This window comes from Bos mutus, chromosome 4, assembly GCF_027580195.1.
Source record: "Bos mutus isolate GX-2022 chromosome 4, NWIPB_WYAK_1.1, whole genome shotgun sequence".
Taxonomy (NCBI): domain Eukaryota; kingdom Metazoa; phylum Chordata; class Mammalia; order Artiodactyla; family Bovidae; genus Bos; species Bos mutus.
The window spans coordinates 107,837,378-107,855,610 of record NC_091620.1 but is presented as its reverse complement, the minus strand read 5'-3'; the positions used below and the strand labels follow the sequence as shown (position 1 = coordinate 107,855,610).

General features: G+C 38.4%; 1 protein-coding gene across 1 annotated transcript in view; it reads left to right on the top strand.

Moving 5' to 3' along the window:
- VPS50 (VPS50 subunit of EARP/GARPII complex) overlaps nucleotides 1-17,519 on the top strand; it is a 131,780-nt gene extending 114,261 nt beyond the window's left edge. The window contains exons 23-28 of the mRNA XM_070369843.1: nucleotides 4,414-4,562; nucleotides 5,811-5,907; nucleotides 7,336-7,494; nucleotides 10,751-10,872; nucleotides 12,620-12,809; nucleotides 16,806-17,519. Of these exons, the coding sequence (XP_070225944.1) occupies nucleotides 4,414-4,562; nucleotides 5,811-5,907; nucleotides 7,336-7,494; nucleotides 10,751-10,872; nucleotides 12,620-12,809; nucleotides 16,806-16,925 (837 nt within the window). The 3' untranslated portion in view covers nucleotides 16,926-17,519. The remainder of the gene's footprint in view (nucleotides 1-4,413; nucleotides 4,563-5,810; nucleotides 5,908-7,335; nucleotides 7,495-10,750; nucleotides 10,873-12,619; nucleotides 12,810-16,805) is intronic.
- The last annotated feature ends 714 nt before the right edge of the window (nucleotides 17,520-18,233 follow it).

The following is an 18,233-nucleotide window of genomic DNA, read 5'->3' as shown; positions in this document are numbered from 1 at the left end:
CATCTCTTCAATATATGTATATAAAGTAAATGAATAAACTTGAATCCTTGAGTTTGGTGTCACCTGGATTAACCTGGCTTGTTATCTTGGTCTTGTTGTCCACTTAATCCTGGTCTTCATTTGCAGAGTCAAAGCTTGTTTGACACAGTCATCAATTTCTTTTTTTTTGGTTTTGTGTAAAATCCATCGTTGACTTTCAGCCCCATTGGCATTTATCCGTTTCGATTTTGCTTCTCCTTGTTTGACACTGAGTATAACCTTGACCTGAAGATCTTGTTTTCCAAATCTTAGCCTACAGCTGAATTATTTCGTGTCTTTGGCTGAATGCCTGATGATAGATGGGCCAAGATATACCACTAGAGTCATTCACGCTGGTGGTTCTCTGGTAGCTCTGCTAGTTACTAGCTTATGATTGTCAAGCCACAGTTCCAGACCTGACCCTTGAGGTGTGGATTTAATGCTGTCGTACAGCGTGTAATGAAATAGCCTGGTCCAGTAAACAGTGGCCAGACTAGCTGTTCTTTAAGACAAGCGGTCACCCATCTACTGGTAACAGTGTATCTGTAGCACCTGTCAGACCAGTTCTTGATGCACTGGAGACGTTTTTTCCTAAATTGGTGTAATAGTCAATTTTATGAATGCATTTTTTTGTTAAACCAGAGACAAACCCCTCCCTAATAAATAGATTTTTCCTTTGGTACCTTGTCTTTTAAAGATATTTATTTGTTTGTTTTTGGCTGCACTCTGGGTCTTTATTGCTGTGCACGGGCTTCTCTGCTTGCGGCCCAGCGGGGCTGCTCTTCGCTGTGGTGTGCGGGCTTCTCATTGCGGTGGCTTCTCTTATCGCAGAGCACAGGCTCTAGGCTCACGGGCTTCCGTAGTTGTGGAATGTGGAATCTTCCCAGACCAGGGATCAAACCCGTGTCCCCTGCATTGGCAGGCGGATTCTCAACCACTGGGGAGGTCCCTAAACATAACTTTTTTTAAGACCTTATTCTTCCCATCTCTTAAATCAAAGACTGCACCTTGGACCAGAAGCTTGTGCAGGCTGGCGTTCCCCTTCACTGACTTTGACAGAGTCTCTCCAGAGTCCTGACTCCTCTGATGGATAAGACTCTATAGCAGTACACCAGAAGTTTTTCTGAAAATTTCCATTAGTTTCCAATGATTTACATGTTAAATTGTTATTCATACTGACAAGCATTGTTTTATTATTTTAAAAAATATATTTGTCGTTTACTAGACCTTGATCTCAGGTTTCCATAAGCTGGTATATAAATCATCTTCATTAATTTGTATCTACAATGGCAGAGAACATTAATTGGTTTCTTGCTATTCGATATATTGTCTATTAAAACAAATTATAGCCTAATCAATCTGAAACCACTGAATGGAAATAGTATTTTTTCCTCATATTTCTCCTGTGTGTTCCTTAAAACTTTAATAAGCACTTTTTGGGTAATTTTCTCCATATATATATTTTTAAGTTTTGCTTGTCTTCAAGCTGTAAAAGGCAGAATCACATCATCATGTTCTTTAAAATGCCACCTGAAACTGCTTATCATGTAAATTCACTGTAAACTAAGAAAATTTGTTAGACACATCAAATAAAAGTCTAAAAAAAGATGGTGTAATAGTGAACAAGTAGGAAAGAGGGCTGGTGTAGGTGTTGGTGGTATCAGAAATGTGAATTTTTAGTTATCTACCTGGTGATGCTCAATTGTTTGCTTTAAGACCTTTGGCCAACTTTGGATCTTTGATGAGAAAAGTATTCTAAATTGATCCAGAAAAGTCCATAAATATGAATTTTCTTTGCGTTAGTACATTAGTGGCAGAAAAAGCTATAAATGTAACTTTCACTGTGAGAATAAAGATGACGGTTTCATTTCTTAAAGTCTTCAAAAGGCTGTATGTCCTTTCCTTACTCTCCTGGTATGAGCTGAAACATGGGTCCTGTTTAGAAGCTTTTCCGTTTAAGTGCGCAGTACGCACATACCATTTGCCTACGTCATGTTGACATTTTGGTGACTTTCTTGCTCTTCTTGAGCATATTTCCCCAGATGGGTCTGTTTTGAAGGTAGACCCATCAAGATTTGTTGATGGATTACAAGAGGAGTGTGACGCTGAGAGGAGTCAAGGATGGCAGCTGACTTCGGGAGCCTGTGCCATTAGTGGGTGGCTAAGTCTCAAGGAGCTGCATGTTTTAGGAGGACATCGGGAGTTCAGTTTCAGATATGTTAAATCCGCTAAAGATGAGAGACCAGTCAGGGCTTAAATTTTGAGCTGTTGGCATGTGGATGGCATTTAACTCTGTGAGACTGGATGAAATTGTGTAGGGAGTAGAATGTCAGTAAGAGAAGTGTCAGGAATAAAAACTGGAGCACTGCTGGGTTCAAAGGTCAGGAGGAATATTCAGAGATGGATATTCAGAGTTGACTCTTGGACTTGGCCCTAAGGAGGCCAGTGGGTACTTGGCTAACTCCTTCTTCGTGCAGTGAAGCCGACAAACGCCTAGTGGGAATGAATGGGCTTGAAAGAGAATAATAGAGTAAGAGAAGGTTCTTACCATCCTCTCCATGAGTGAAACTGAGGAGGGTCTGCTTATGCCAAGAGGCATGCCACGAACTTAAGGTACAGAGAGGGCGAAATTGGTCCCTGCCTCGGGAACTCAACGCTGTAAGGGAGAACAGCCACTGACAGACTGTGCTGTACACCACCTACGGGCATGCATGTAGATGATGGTAACACAAGTACATTTCTTGGGAGAGTGAGAAATTTACAGGAAGGAGGTGAATATGAGTTCACACTTAAAAAGTGAAGTAAGAGCTAGGAAGACAAGGAGAAAAGAGCTCTAAGACAAGAGCGTCAGTAAGGCGGGTGTAACAAGCAGTCCAGTGTGACCAGATCTTAGGGGTGCAGAGATCATCTGGAAACGAGACTGGCAAGGTGGTAAAGGAGTGATGTCGTGGCAACAAAATTTAGGCTTTTTCTCCATGAGGAAGGGATTGTCAGTTGAGATTTTTAAGTTACAGACTGGTGTGATCACATGTCCATTTTAGAAAAATCACCTAGGTATTATTGAAAAGTAAACCAGTGTGGAGAGTGGAGTAGAAACAGGAGAAGCTAGAGGGACTACTAGGGGACTTTTAGAATGGGTCCGGTCAGGAATGTTGTGGGGCCCTGGTCCTGATGAAGTAATGACATGAGGAAGAAACAGGCAAGAGAGTTGTCTGTTTAGGCATGATGGAGGTGAGAAGGAAGAGGGGTCAAGAGTGATTCTAAGGCTTTTTACTTGGACACTCAGGTAGGTGGTGATTAAATAGCCACCAGAATTAAATTATTAAATATAATAGTCTAGGCAACCAGTTGGTATGAAACAGTATGAAATTTTGTGATTTTTTGTTTTTTTTGACAGTAGTGGGGTGATTTTTGTTCCTTTTTAGTAGAAGGAAATAAATAATGGAGCCATGACACTGATTAACTTGCATGGTTCCCTTATCCTGATCGTCCTGAGAGAAAACACAGTTGTTCACAAAATAACTTTTAAATGCTAATTGAGTAATTATAGATTGAAGAGTGACAGTACCTTTACTGGAAGACAGGCTATAAAAAAAAACTAAAGAATAAAACCATTTTCTAACTTGAAAGGTTTTATAATGTATTATTTCCATTTTGCTAAATTTACAAACCTGTTACGCTCCCAGAGTAACATCAGCATTTGATGTCTCCTTTTTTTCCATAAGGCAAATGTTAAGAGATTTGTGATTATAAAATTGATTTAAAAAGTAATCTAGATTTACATTTTGTACACTTCTAGCTTTGTTTATATTCAATTTTTGTGCTGTAATTTTCTTCAAGGATCTTTTAAGGCTCAGCCCACTCGTCTCTTTGGACATCCGTTTCTTTTATTTCCATCTGCCATCTTCCTGCAGATCAGTAGTCTATGTGTAGACATATATAATACAGTTGATTCTATTTCAATTCAGAACTACATTTTAGTCCTACCGTCTTGTGAATACACCAAGGTTACCTTGGTTAAAACTTCGATGTGAAAGGGTTGATCACACCACAGGTTTTTTGGATTTTAACAGCTTGATCCTGGTGGGGCAGTCTCTTTTCCAACATTTACAAGTTCTTAAAAGACTTCTCACTATTGTCTCTATGAAATATTTGTCCCTTCATAAGGATTTCTTGTTTGACCACGTTTAGAAAAATAGTATATGGAGCTGGGTCATTTTCCTTTAGTATAAAAAGGAAAGTTCTAGTAGTTAGGAACTATAAAGGAGGGGGGAAGAACTGAAATCAAGTGTAATTAACATTACATTTTAATTGTAGTCCCAGGTTTGTAACGTCGTGTGGTCTGTTGCTGTTAGAGTTGCTGTTCCAGGCTGTGTGCGTGTGCTGTCTTTTCAGGAGGTTTCGGCTGATTCGGCTGCCACGCTCACAGCAGCAGAAGAGAGGAAGGAGAAGGTGCCGAGCCCTCATCTGAGTCACCTAGTGGTTTTGACCTCTGGGGACACACTGTATGGGTTGGCAGAAAGAGTGGTCGCCACAGAATCCTTGTAAGTTATTAAAAACAGTTGCTTTGCCATTAAATATTCAAGAAAGATGATAAAAGTAAGCATCGTAGTCTATATTACTTAAAATACTCAGTATTTCTGAGAAACATGTCCTAAGATAGAGTGCCAGTTGATTTTTAAAATGGCATGGTTGATTTTTAGGTGTATAAATGGAAGACGGGAAATCTTGTAAGGTTTGTTCTTTGGCAGTATGATCCTTGCTTTAAGTGAGACTTCAGAGAAACAAGTTAGAGTATGCTGCTGCTGTCGTTCAGTCGCTAAGTCGTGTCCGGACTCTTTGTGACCGCATGGACTGTAGCCCACCAGGCTCCTCTGGCCAGGGGACTCTCCAGGCAAGAATGCTGGAGTGGATTGCCATTTCCTTCTCCAGGGGATCTTCCTAACCCAGTGATCGAACCTGTGTCTCATGCTTTGGCAGGTGGATTCTTTGTGCTGAGCCACCAGGGAAGCTCGTTTTATAGTATAGTTCTTTATATTTTTCCATTGAATTATGACTCTAGAGAAACTGTAGCTACACTCAGTTTAGTATTAAATGTAGTCGATCCTTGACCTTGTAAATCACCAAGTTCTTTAGTAAAATTAAAGCGTATAACTTCTTCCTTAACATGTGGGCATGACTGAGCAACTGATCACACAGTCAGACAGAATACTGAGTTTCTGTGTATGTAACAAAAGGTAAGGAAAAGCAGAATGACTGCCAGCAGTCTTCCGGCTGAGTGACTTCCATTCATGCACATCAGCCTCCTGCCCTGAAGTTCATGTGTATACTTTAGCCAAGTTCCAATTTATTTCATGTTATGAATGTTTGGGTTATTTTTGAAAAGCACCAGGCATTAAATCTGTGAATTCATGGGTTGTGTGTAATTTACATGGGACCTTTGAAAGAAATCCTTTCAAAAAGTACCATTGTATTCTTTTTTCTGTCTTTTCCATTGTGAGTGCGCTTATCTTACATGCAAAGCAGCATAACTGTATACCTTGTAGTAACCAGCTTAGCTCCCTTGAAGTCACGCTTCTTTCACATCAGCTCACGTTCAGAGATAACTCAGCATTAATTTTTGTGTGAATTGTAAATGAGTGTGTCAAGTGGCCATGCATGGTCGTTCTTTAAAATGGAAAATAATTTTGTTAAACTTTTGGTCAGAGATCTTAAAGATTAGTTACACAGAAATATTGACAGGCTCTAAATCCTGTGTTTTGTTTACATGGTGTGTTATTCATTCCCTTTAGGGTATTCTTGGCTGAACAGTTTGAGTTCCTTCAGCCTCATCTGGATGCTGTGATGCCTGCAGTCAAAAAACCCTTTCTTCAGCAGTTTTATTCTCAGGTCAGACATGTCTGGTATATCCTTTCAACTGTGAGCAAGATAAGACTGTCACATGTTGTTTATTTTATTTTTTTATTTTTTGCTAACGATCAGTGTCTCAACTTCAGGAAAGCTGGATTAGAGTATTTGTTTATTCATTCATGAATTCCTGTATTAACTAGATACTTACTGAACTCCTCATATAACTTTTAGTCTCGTGAGAGAGCCAGTTAAAACTGTATTACACACTAACATATGGAAAATAGATAGCCAGTGGGAATTTGCTATATGACTCAGGGAACTCAAACCAGGGCTCTGTGACCCCCCCTAGATGGATGGGGGTGGGAGGTGGGAGGGAGAATCAATAGGGAGGGGACATATGTATACCTGTGGCTGATATTTGCAGATGTATGGCAGAAACCAACACAATATTATAATTATCCTTCAATTAAAAATAAAGGGAAAAAACCTATTACAATAAAGTATATAGTTCTGGTAAAGAAACAGTGGCTGGGTATTTAACCTTGACTAGAGTTGGGGCGGGTATAATTGGCAGAGAAGTGCTGTCTTGAGGAAGTGATGTTTAAACTGGACCGAAGAGAAAGAATCAGGAGTATATATATATTTTTTAATCTGTGTTTTTGATATACTTTCATTGTAGGTTTATATAATTTAATCTTTATTTTTAAAAATTTTACAATTCTTTTTTTTTTATATTGGAGCATAATTGCTTTACAATGTTGCATTGGTTTCTGCCATACCACAACACAAATCACCCATAAGGGGTATATTTCGACTGAGGCAGTGGCCTATATGAAGACCCGCAGGTGAGAGGGAGGCATGGTGGAGCTGAGGCAGATTCAGATTCTTAGACAAGGGAAAAGGGATGGTGATGAGAAAGATGGCTGAAGTGAGTAAGCTGAAGTTACGTGACATCCAGCGCTCCCAGCTGAGAGTTGGACTTTGTTCCAAGGGTACTGAGAAGCTGCTGGAGTATTTGAAAGAGGAGATGAGTAGCACAGTGAGGTGTGTGTTTTGGAAAGAGAGCTTTGGGAGTGGTGTGAGGAATGGACTTTAGATGGCAAACCTAGAGACAGGAGACCAGCTTGAAGAGTTTTGGACTACTTCAGGTGAGAGATGATCGGATCTTGAGTTGCAGTGTGGGAATGGGAATGGAAATGGAGAAAAGCAAAAGAATTTGAAAAATATTTGCCATGAAAATCTGTAGTTTTACTGTTGTATTTTCAGTGGACTGAAGCATATTGAATGTCTCAAAATTATATTTTGAGTAAGATCTTTGCCCACAAGTTAAAAGTATTTTCATAATTTATATCTCCAAATGTAGTGTTTTATTTTCAGATACGATGTGTACTAGAAATGGGGGCAAAATAGTTTTTATAAATTTGATACTTTGAGAAAAAGTTTGGTTTTCTGTGAAATTTATTTCAGACGGTCTCAACGGCCAGTGAACTACGCAAACCAATTTACTGGATTGTAGCTGGTAAAGCCATTGATTATGAACAGATGCTGCTGCTGATGGCTAATGTGAAATGGGATGTAAAAGAAATTATGTCACAGCACAACATATATGTAGATACGCTGTTAAAGGCAAGTATTCTGGGAAACACCTTTGTTAAAGATGCTTATAGTATGGAACTATTCCTGTAATTGCAGTCACTCTGAAGTCGTGAGATTATGGTTTTTACCATATTCGAGCATTCTTGTGATGCTAAAGCTCCTGAGTTGGATTTGGATTTCCTTCCAAATTTTGTGTTCTTTTAGACCCAAGAATACTTCGTAGATTTTGTCTTTGCTCACAAGTTTCCCATTTTGAGTTAGAGTTTGATATGTGTCTTGGCTGCCTTTCATGTTGCATGATCTCAATAGCCATGGCTGGAGTGACAAGAAGACCTTTCTATAGTTGTATTTATATTCATTGGCGAGAGGTTATACTCCTGGCTATTCTAGTTGGTTTTCCCCAGAAATCACGTTAATTTTGCTATGTGTCATGCAAACACTGTTGTGTTTAATGACTTAAAGTTATAAGTTTTCTGAAAAGAAGTGTAGTTTTGTTTTTTCATTTATGTATCAACAGATATTTATAAATCGTCTGACATGTGTCGAACACTGATCTAGCTGCTAGCAATATAGTTAGTTGTGAATTAAGGAGCTTAATGTGCCATCAGGGTATTTATATGCTAGAGCAGGGACAACAGTAAAGAGATACATAATGTGTCAGGTGGTGACTAGTCTTGTGAAAGAATAACCAGCAGAAGAGGGATAGAGAGTGGCAGAGTGTGGGTTGGGGGAGGAATACCATGTATTTCCTTGTGGTCAAAGAAGGACTCACAGTGGTAATGAGAGGCCTGAAGAAAGTGAGACAGTGAACCATGAGCATGTCTGAGGTGAGGAAAGAGCAACTGAGAAAATGAAAACAGCTTTCAGAAAAGTGTTGCTTTTCATATTTGTCAGTGAAAAGAAAAGTTGGCCCTTCCTGGCTCCCTATTTATATCATTTACACAAACATTCTTACCTGCTTCATCTAAGATGTAAATAATAGCCTAGAATATTTGAGAACCAGTCAACAAACCCAGAGATCAAAGCAGAGATAGCAGCCGGATTCATCTGGGGTGCCAACTCCCAGTGCGTCTAGGACCGTTCTGGAGGGCTGGGTTGAGGACTTTGAGACTGTCCTCAGAGTCAAGGAACTAAGGGAGCCAAGATCAGTTAAAAGTGTCCAGGTGTTAGCACGAGATCTGCACATGCTTGATAGTTGCCACCCTGGAAGGACTTTGATTTCTCAAGCACCCGGGAGACTTCAGCTGGGAATTTTAATTTGGAATATAAAAGATACATGTCATTTATAATCACACTTTTTTGAACAGTTCTATTTTTGGAAAGTTGATTCTGTTTTTTATGACCTGCTAATTATAGTACTTGGGCTTCCTTAAGGTGGCTTAGCAGTAAAGAATCCACCTGTCAATGCAGGAGACTTGGGTTCCCTGGGTGGGAAGATCCCCTGGAGGAGGAAATTGGCAACCCACTCCAGGATTCTTACCTGGAGAATCCTATTTACAGAGGAGCCTGGTGGGCTATAGTCCATTGGGTTGCAAAGAGTTGGACACAACTTAGCACTAAACAACAATTACAGTACTTAAGGAGATGCAAGAAAAAAGAGACTTCTGCCCTCAGTGAATAGAGGGCAGAAAAGTAGAAAGAGGCTGCTGCTTCTAGTGAAAAGTGAAAGGGAAGTCGCTCAGTCATGTCTGACTCTGCGACCCCATGGACTGCAGCCCACCAGGCTCCTCCATCCATGGGATTTTCCAGGCAAGAGTACTGGAGTGGGGTGCCATTGCCTGCTTGCTTCAGTTAGTCTTAATTTCAAGAAATATTATAAGAAAGAGCCAGTGTTACTCAGATTATTAACCTGAACTCAAGTTTCAGCAGCTTAAGACTTTCTCTCTTAAGGGAACTTTTATGTTGAATTTTGTTCTTTTTGTTACTTTCCCAAGTCCAAACCTTTAGGTAAAAGCAGTCTGCATTTGTTGTCCCAAATGGATCATAAGTAAAATGAAATAATTTTATTATTCATTTAACAATAAGCATTCTTAAAGATTGTATTTAGCAATGAGTAGAATGGCATTTTACACAATAAGCATATAAATTTATCTTTAAAATATTAATAAAATGTATTGAGACTTTTAAAATCTAAAGCAGCTTTTACTGTAGTGAAGCATAAATCTGGTAGCAAATACTACTGGTTCTGCTAGATTCATGAAATGAAAAAAGAGGAAGAGCAATTATTATTTACTTTGATTTTCAAAAGTAAGCTTAATGGATTGAAGACCCACTTCTTTCTCGTAAATAATTAAAAGCTGTTAACTGTCAAAGAATAAATCATCAAAAAAAATTGTGATCTAGGAAGTAGCGAAGGATAACACAACCATCATGTAATAGTAGCTTCACTGGTGATGAACAGTTTAGATTTTTTTCCAACCTGTGTGTTATTTGAACACACTGTCAGTCTTGGCTTATTACGTATTGCATAGCTTCTTTATTGAGGAAACTAAAGAGAAAAATACTGTTGTAAGGACTGTTAAATTTATTTGAACTGTATTATCAAGAAAGAATCAACAGCATTTACTTTTGTTAATCAACATATTTAGATGATAATAGTCTCAAGAAATCAGAAATATAAATTTATTGAAGGATGAGCCATCTGCTGTTTTCATGTTGTTGGAATTGTCTAAATTATGTATGTTTTTATTTTTAGGAGAGTAGTACCATAAAAGGTACTGATGAGTAATAAAAATGTTCAGTTTTTCTATAGGTCATGAGATAATATGGAGCTTTTTTGGTGCTGAAAATTTACAGCTATTATATGATTTGAATCTTTCAGTATGTAATCATTTATTGATACTTTAAAGGAATGTTTAGGAAAGAGAATAATTTATCAGACTGCTCTCTAAGGATTACAGCTACAAATTGCATATAGTTTACTCTGAGTTGAAAGCTCATTAAAACATTTTTAAAAAATCTGGGTCTCTTGAAGATATTTTTAAAGACATATTAGTTATTAAGCCTTTTTAATCCATACTGACAGTCATAGAAAATTTGAGATGTAGAAACATTGGAATATTGTTTAATCAGTTAATGGCACTTACTTCCTTTGAGAGGAAATGTAGTGTACTCTATATTACAACATGATTAGTCAATTTCATATACTTCACAGTAAGTCCAAATTATCTTGGGCATTATCTCTTTTTGTTTTACTTGATTTCATTCTGAGTCTTTTAGTCTTTTTTTGCCTCTAAGATGGGAAAGCATTATAATTGAATTCACATATGGCTATGATTTTTCTTAGGAATTTGAGCAGTTTAACATGCGGTTGAATGAAGTTTCTAAGAGAGTTCGGATACCCTTGCCTGTGTCTAATATACTTTGGGAACATTGTATACGCCTCGCTAATAGAACTATTGTGGAAGGGTAAGTTTTCCATGAAAGCATATCTGATTCCTCAGTCATAATATATGAGTAACATTATGTATTATCACCAGCAGATGCAGAGAACAGATAAGAGATACTGATAAATGGCAGACAGTCTCATAATAATTCAGAGACATTAAATCCTACTGTGTCCCTTTTTTTCTTTCTGATGACTTAGAATCAACTGGTCGGAGTGAGGAATGTAGCATCTAATGGTTATCTGAAAGTTAAACTATTATTATCAAATATAATTATGCTGATGATTATTATACATCCTGTTCATTGATTACTATTTGGCATTTATTGGACCAAGCCCTTCACAGGATTCTGTCACTAAATCCTAACATAAACTCTCTTTGATAGTGCTGTTCTCTGTTTTGTCAACAGAAAGATAGCCTCGCCTCAGAAAATCAAGGCTACAGAGGTTAAATAACTTGTCCAGGTTCACGCAGTCTTTGAAATCCAGAGAAGGCTTAATATCTCCTAATTTTCTCATGGCAAAATCAGTCCTCAAAACCACAATATCACTGCTTATAATATCATTATTATATCCTTGTAGACCATATAAATCTTTCATATGTTGAGTTTACAGATCAAAAGTAATTTTCCCACTTACTCAGAGGTCATGTTTATACTCTGTCCATAACATCGGGAACACAAGTAAGAATTAGTAATACATTTAAAATATACCTGGAAGGCAAGCTTCTATTTCAAAGACCATTCGCAGTGATCTAGAATGGCACATCAGTTGAATTTTCACACTGTCGTTCATCTGATTTCTCTTCAGTTCTTATTTGTTACAGAAAAGAATGTGTCAGAAAGTGGAAGGTGACAATGACAAGCTGACAGCAGCCTTGGCATTTTGTATTGAAGTCAGCAGTGCTGTAAATCCCAAGATGTCTCTGTGTCAGCAGTCATGACTGGATTTTACTGTTAATAAATTTGTTCAATAGTAGAATAGTGACAGACAAATATATGTTTCAATATAAACACTATTTAAAAAAAGCTTTATCACTTTAAATAATATAAAATAGTCTTCTTGCAGATTTTCTTAGGGAAAGTACCTCATCTCCTCAGATTGAATTCTCCACATTTTGTGTGATTGAAGGAATGAGACTCTGACTTAATGAATAATAAAATTGTACTGTTAGGGTTAACAAATATATTCTTATTACTAGTCCACCTTAGAACATGCAGTTTTTTAGTAGTGTGGGGTCTCAGAAATAAGTCTATAAAAGTGTTTTATTATGAGAAATATGTATATACTTTCTATGCTTCTGTTTCTTAGGTTTGCTGAATGTTTATGGGAGAGTTATTTCATTTGTTTTCTTTGCATTGAGTAGTTATATTGAACAGTTTTATGAAGCTAAGATTACTGGGGAATATTCATAGCTTAATTTTATAAATAATTCTTGGCAGCCAGATTAACTTGAATGTCAGTTTAACTTTCTTATAGATGAGTATGTTAATTGATTTTGCAGAACTCTGGCCTGTAGAACAGCAAAGAATCTTAGAAGTTGCTTGATCTCTTGGCTTTGCAAATGAGAAAACTGAGACCCAGATAAGGAATATGATTGCTGAGTGACAGGGCCCAAACACAACACAGTCCTTCTGGCTCAACACTTATGTCCTCTTTTACTTACAGCATCTCAGCAAATGTGGGTTAGAGGAAAGTTTAATAAGTGCCTGAAGGTTTCTTTTCCTAGCCATCCCATCCCTTGTGCTTTTTTATTATTGTGTATCTTAGATACGCCAACGTCAAGAAGTGTAGTAATGAGGGTCGTGCCTTGATGCAATTGGATTTTCAACAGTTTTTAATGAAACTTGAAAAGCTAACTGATATCAGACCCATTCCGGATAAAGAATTTGTGGAAACCTATATTAAAGCGTACTACCTAACTGAGAATGACATGGAACGCTGGATCAAAGAGCACAGGGTGAGAGCTGAGAAGCAGTTAATTAAATTTTTATTCTTCCTCTTTTGTGTTGTGCTTGTGTGGTATGTTAGATAATTCAAAATCATATGGGTGAAACAAACTTTTTTTTTTTTTTTAGCATGAATTACTTAGGCCAGTTCTTTACCATATTCATATTGTGTGTGTGCAACACTCTTTGCCTCATCAGATCCTTTTGAGACTTTGTGAACTGTAACAGTAATTATCTGGAAAAACAGAGTCTGAACTTTAGCTGTGTTTGTCCTGCAACTGTGTTGTAGGAAAAGAGCTGAAATTGGTAACCTTCACGACAAATACAGGAGCACTGAAATGATTGTCAAGCTAAAGTCTATATATAACTTTTAGAAAGCTGGAGTGGAGTGCCATTAGAATACTGGCTGGATTGCCATTTCCTTCTCCAGAGGATCTTCTGACCGAGGGATTGAACCATGTCTTTTGCATCTCCTGCATTGGCGGCAGATTCTTTACCACTGCCGCCACCCGGGATGGCATCACCAACTCGATGGACATGAATTTGAGCAAGCTTCAGGAGTTGGTGATGGACAGGGAAGCCTGGCGTGCTGCAGTCCATGGGCTCTCAAAGAGTCAGGCATGACTGAGCAGCTGAACTGAACTGAATTGATATACAATTTAAACCTTCTTGTAGCCATCAACAGTGATGTTCTGAACACACTGACATGTAGTAGTGATGACTGGATATTTGTTGTTTAGTTACTAAGTCGTGTCCAACTCTGTGACCCCATGGACTGTAGCCCACCAGCCTCTTCTGTCCATGGGATTCTCCAGGCAAGAATACTGGAGTGGGTTGCCATTTCCTTCTCCAGGGGATCTTCCCAACGCAGGGATCGAACCCACTTCTCTTGCATTGGCAAGCAGATTCTTTACCATTGAGCCACCAATGAAGCCTAATGATTGAATATGCAAATATTTATTACCTAAATAGCTCAATTTAATTTCATCCTACATTAGATTTCACCTTAAGTATAGATAAAATTGTTTTTCTTTTGTGTGAGTATATAGATATGTAGAGAAAAATACTACATGTAATAAGTGTTATTTAAAATTCTGAATTTTTGACACAGTTCAATCAACATTTATCACCAGGGAATGCTCAATACAAGGAGCTTTTTGATATGATTGTTATATCATTTGTCTAGTTAGGCAGTATGTGAAGATGGATTTAATGAAAATATGGGAAGTGTTAAAATCTTCACTGAATCTTATTCCATCAATAACTCTAGCACTCACATGCTATAAACATCATAGGTAAAAGTTATGTAAGTGTTTATTTCATCTGACTGGATAAGGAAGTAAGGAATTGTTTATATTTATCAGGCACATCCTTTCTAGTTTCAACACTTTAGAAAAAGAAAATGAAGTTTAGTCTGGACCATTAACCTGAATTTTGTGTTAATGTTTCAGATCTCTGACAGTAGTTTCAGATCTCTGACATCTTTTCAGTGGTTTTGATCAGCACACCAGAACTGAGAAATGTCAGCACTTTTTATCTCATTGACCTCTGTCATTTGAGGAACAAGATAGCTAGATCAGATGCAGATCAACTGCTGAATGTGGCTAGAATCCATTTCATAACTTAAGCAATTAGCACTTTGGAGTTGGTATTGAGGAAGGGATTTGGGACAAGTAGTTGAGGAGAAGGCGATGGCATCCCACTCCAGTATTCTTGCCTGGAAAAGCCCATGGATGGAGGAGCCTGGTGGGCTGCAGTCCATGGAGTTGTGAAGAGTCGGACACGACTGAGAGACTTCACTTTCACTTTTCACTTTCATGCATTGGAGAAGGAAATGGCAGCCCACTCCAGTGCTCTTGCTTTGAGAATCCCAGGAACGGTGGAGCCTGGTGGGCTGCCATCTATGGGGTCGCACAGAGTCGGACACGACTGAATCGAGTTAGCAGCAGCAGCTGAGGAGAAAAAGCCCAACTCATAGAGATTCATTATTTGATGTAAGACAGATGCCCATTTTAGGGTTTCTTCTTTTGATTCAGTGGACTAAAGTTTTTTATTGTTGTTGTTCAGTCTCTGAGTCGTGTTCAACTCTTTGTGACCCCATGAACTGCAGCACGCTAGATAGTCCTTCAGTGTCTCCCAGAGTTTGCTCAGAGTCACGTCCATTGAGTCGGTGATGCCATCCAGCCGTCTCATCCTCTGTCGTCCCCTTCTCCTACTACCTTAAATCTTTCCCAGCATCAGGGTCTTTTCCAATGAGTCAGTTCTTCACATCAGGTGGCCAAAGTGTTGGAGCTTCAGCTTCAGCGTCAGTCCTTCCAGTGGGTATTCAGGACTGATTTCCTTTAGGATTAACTGGTGTGATCTCCTTGCAGTCCAAGGGACTCTCAAGAGTCCTCTCCAGCACCACAGTTTGAAAGCTTCAATTTTTTAGTGCTCAGCCTTCATTATGGTCCAACTCTCACATCCGTTTGTGACTACTGGCAAAACCACAGCTTTGACCATACGGACTTTTGTCAGCAAAGTGATGTCTCTGCTTTTTAATATGCTGTCATAGCTTAGTGTTTCGGAAGAGCTTTATTCACTGATATCTGTAATACAGTGAAATTTTCCTTGCAGCAAGATTGCCCTGTTTTCTAGAGCTCTTTCCACAATGCCTGTATGGTGCCTGGATGGTACTTCCTAAGTGTTGAGTGATCACTTGAGAGAATTCACCAGGTGTTGATGGGTGCTCTCAGAGATCAGACACACACACTGAGCAGTTTGCTGAATTATTAGAATGAACTCTTCCCTGTATTTTGAAATTTTACTGTCTTTAATGTTGTCTCCAGTGAAGACATGTTCTTTTCTCGTTAGATAATAGAACACAGCTCTTTCCCTTGCTGAGCTCTTGGTCTTAATTCTCCAAAACCAAATCAAGATGCAGAACTTTCTGATGAGTCCTGTTCATCATGTGCATCCTGACAACTTATCTGAAAGCCAGGAACTTTGTACAGTTTGAACAGCAAAAAAATACTTAGATAGTTGAGCGTCAGACAACATGGATTTGAACTGTACAGGTCCACTTACGTGCGGTTTTCTTCAGTAGTGGATACCTACATTATCCTCAGTTGGTTAAATTCTTTAATATGGAGGGACATCGGATGAGGAGGACCAACTATAAACTCGGTGCAAGTTTTCCACTGTGTGGAAAGCGCCCCTACTCCCCGAGCTGTTCACAGGTCAACTGTGGCTTCAATTTTACTTTCTAGCTACCATGAAGATACAAGGGTTTAAGAACCAATAATTTTCTGATCTTTGTTATTAACCTTATTCATTTGTTATGCCTCAGAAGAGTTATTCTGTGTTTGGAGATTTTTTTTCTTTTATCTAAAATGTGCAAAATGTGCAGTGCTAGAAGCTACTTACTTAGTAGCCCTTTATTATATGTATATAAATTTTTGAGATGTCAGCGTATTTTGATAACTTGATGACAAAGACCATCGCAGAAAGAAGCGTAGTGTGTGATCTTAAAAATATTAAGCATTAGCATGTTATGTGCCATGTGAAGGGCTTCCCTGGCTCAGCGGTAAAGAACCTGCCTGACAGTGCAGAGATGCAGGTTCATTCCCTGGTTCGGGAAGACACCCTGGAGAAGGAGATGGCAACCCACTCCAGTGTTCTTGCCTGGAGAATTCCATGGACGGCGGAGCCTGGTGGGCTACAGTCCATGGGGTTGCAAAGAGTCAGACACGACTAGTGACTGAGCATGAATGCATGCACGTGCCATAAAAAAAAGATGCTGGTGGTTCCTCTTTCAAATTCATGCTGTAGATGCTTTTATTCCCTTATTACAGTTCTGTAACCAGTTTGTTTTCCATGTCTCAATTATAATTTCCACTGCTTTTCACTGGTTGGTAGTGCTTAGTAATTACCCACTGAGTCCTGATTATCTATGTCTGTTCTTTTTCTGCATTGATCACACACATGTGTATCAGTGTACTAAATTTGAATCTTCTTTTTTTGAGCAGGAGTATTCAACAAAGCAGCTGACCAACCTGGTAAATGTTTGCCTGGGATCCCATATCAATAAGAAAGCAAGACAAAAACTTCTCTCAGCTATAGATGATATAGACAGACCCAAAAGATAATGAACACAGTCCTTTTTCCTCAGTGGTATTGATGGTCTCTCAGCGCACATGACATGAAAGCCAGTTTTTCATGCACTGCTGACAGCTGTCCTAAGAAAACTTTGTGCATGCTCTTTACAGCTGGAAAGTGGAAAACACTGAAGTTTACGTGGTGTTCGCAAATGATTTTTATATGCCGTGATCTCAGCTCTTCAATTTTTGGTCTCGTTTGTTGTATTCCTTCCTTGAAATGATATTGCCTCATCATAACTATTGTTACATGACTACAGTTATCCATTTTACTGAAGAATGTACTCTAAGTGTATGATCAGACGGAACAGTGACAGTACACTCACGGGCAGTTTCGGAGAATGAATTTATGTTGGTATTTTTCTACCCTCTAAAAATTTAGTTCTTAATAAGTGTAATATGAGAGGGTTAATGTGTAATGTCTCCTAATTATGAACACTGCATGACAATTGAAAAGTACATGTAAGCTAAATAGTTGAAGAATCAGTATGCTTTCTGTGTTTTTAAATGTCAGTATTTGTGTTAGGGTTAATGACACAGTGGTTATAAATGATGAAATTTAATAAATACTATAACATGATCAAATGAGACTGCATTTTGGTATTTTTTCATAGCAGACAGATTGGATACAGCTATAATGGAATTTCTTCTTTTTTTTTTTTTTTTTTAAACCGTGTTCTAATTTTAATGGTCTTTTTTCCTGAAATTGGTGTGAGAAGTAATTTCATTGGGTAAACCTCTTCAGTGCCTGAGTGGTGATTGTGGGACTTCCTTCTTCCCTCCCTCCCTTTTTTTCTTTTTTTTTTTTTTTTCCTTTTTTTCTTTTTAAATACTGATTTTTTTTTTTTTTTCTGTAAGCTTTGTTCTCTTTGAATTTAACTTTTGTCTTAGAACAGCAAAACCTGGCTTAGGTGATTCAGGGAAAGACTTGCCAGTTAGTCAGGCATAGGTGTAGGATCATATGTTCGCCATTCTTAAGCATCGGCTTTGTATCACAGATACAATGTCAGTTAGCCAGTGATAAGCTTTGGAACTAAGTTAGTTTTTAGTAACTGTACTGTTAACTCTGAAATCTTCTTTGAAGCTAAGGATCTTCTACCATCATAAATGACATAAAAGTCAATTGCCTGTGCACTCCTGCCAGCTGTCTGCTAAGAAATTTTTTGCATGTTCTTTCTGACTGGGGAGTAGAAGCAGCTTGTTGGTGTTGGTCCAGGATTACTCGACATGACCTGTAACATTGCCAGCTCCCAGAATCCTGAAGCGTCTCAAGAGAAAAGGGCCTTGTGTCCTGTGAGT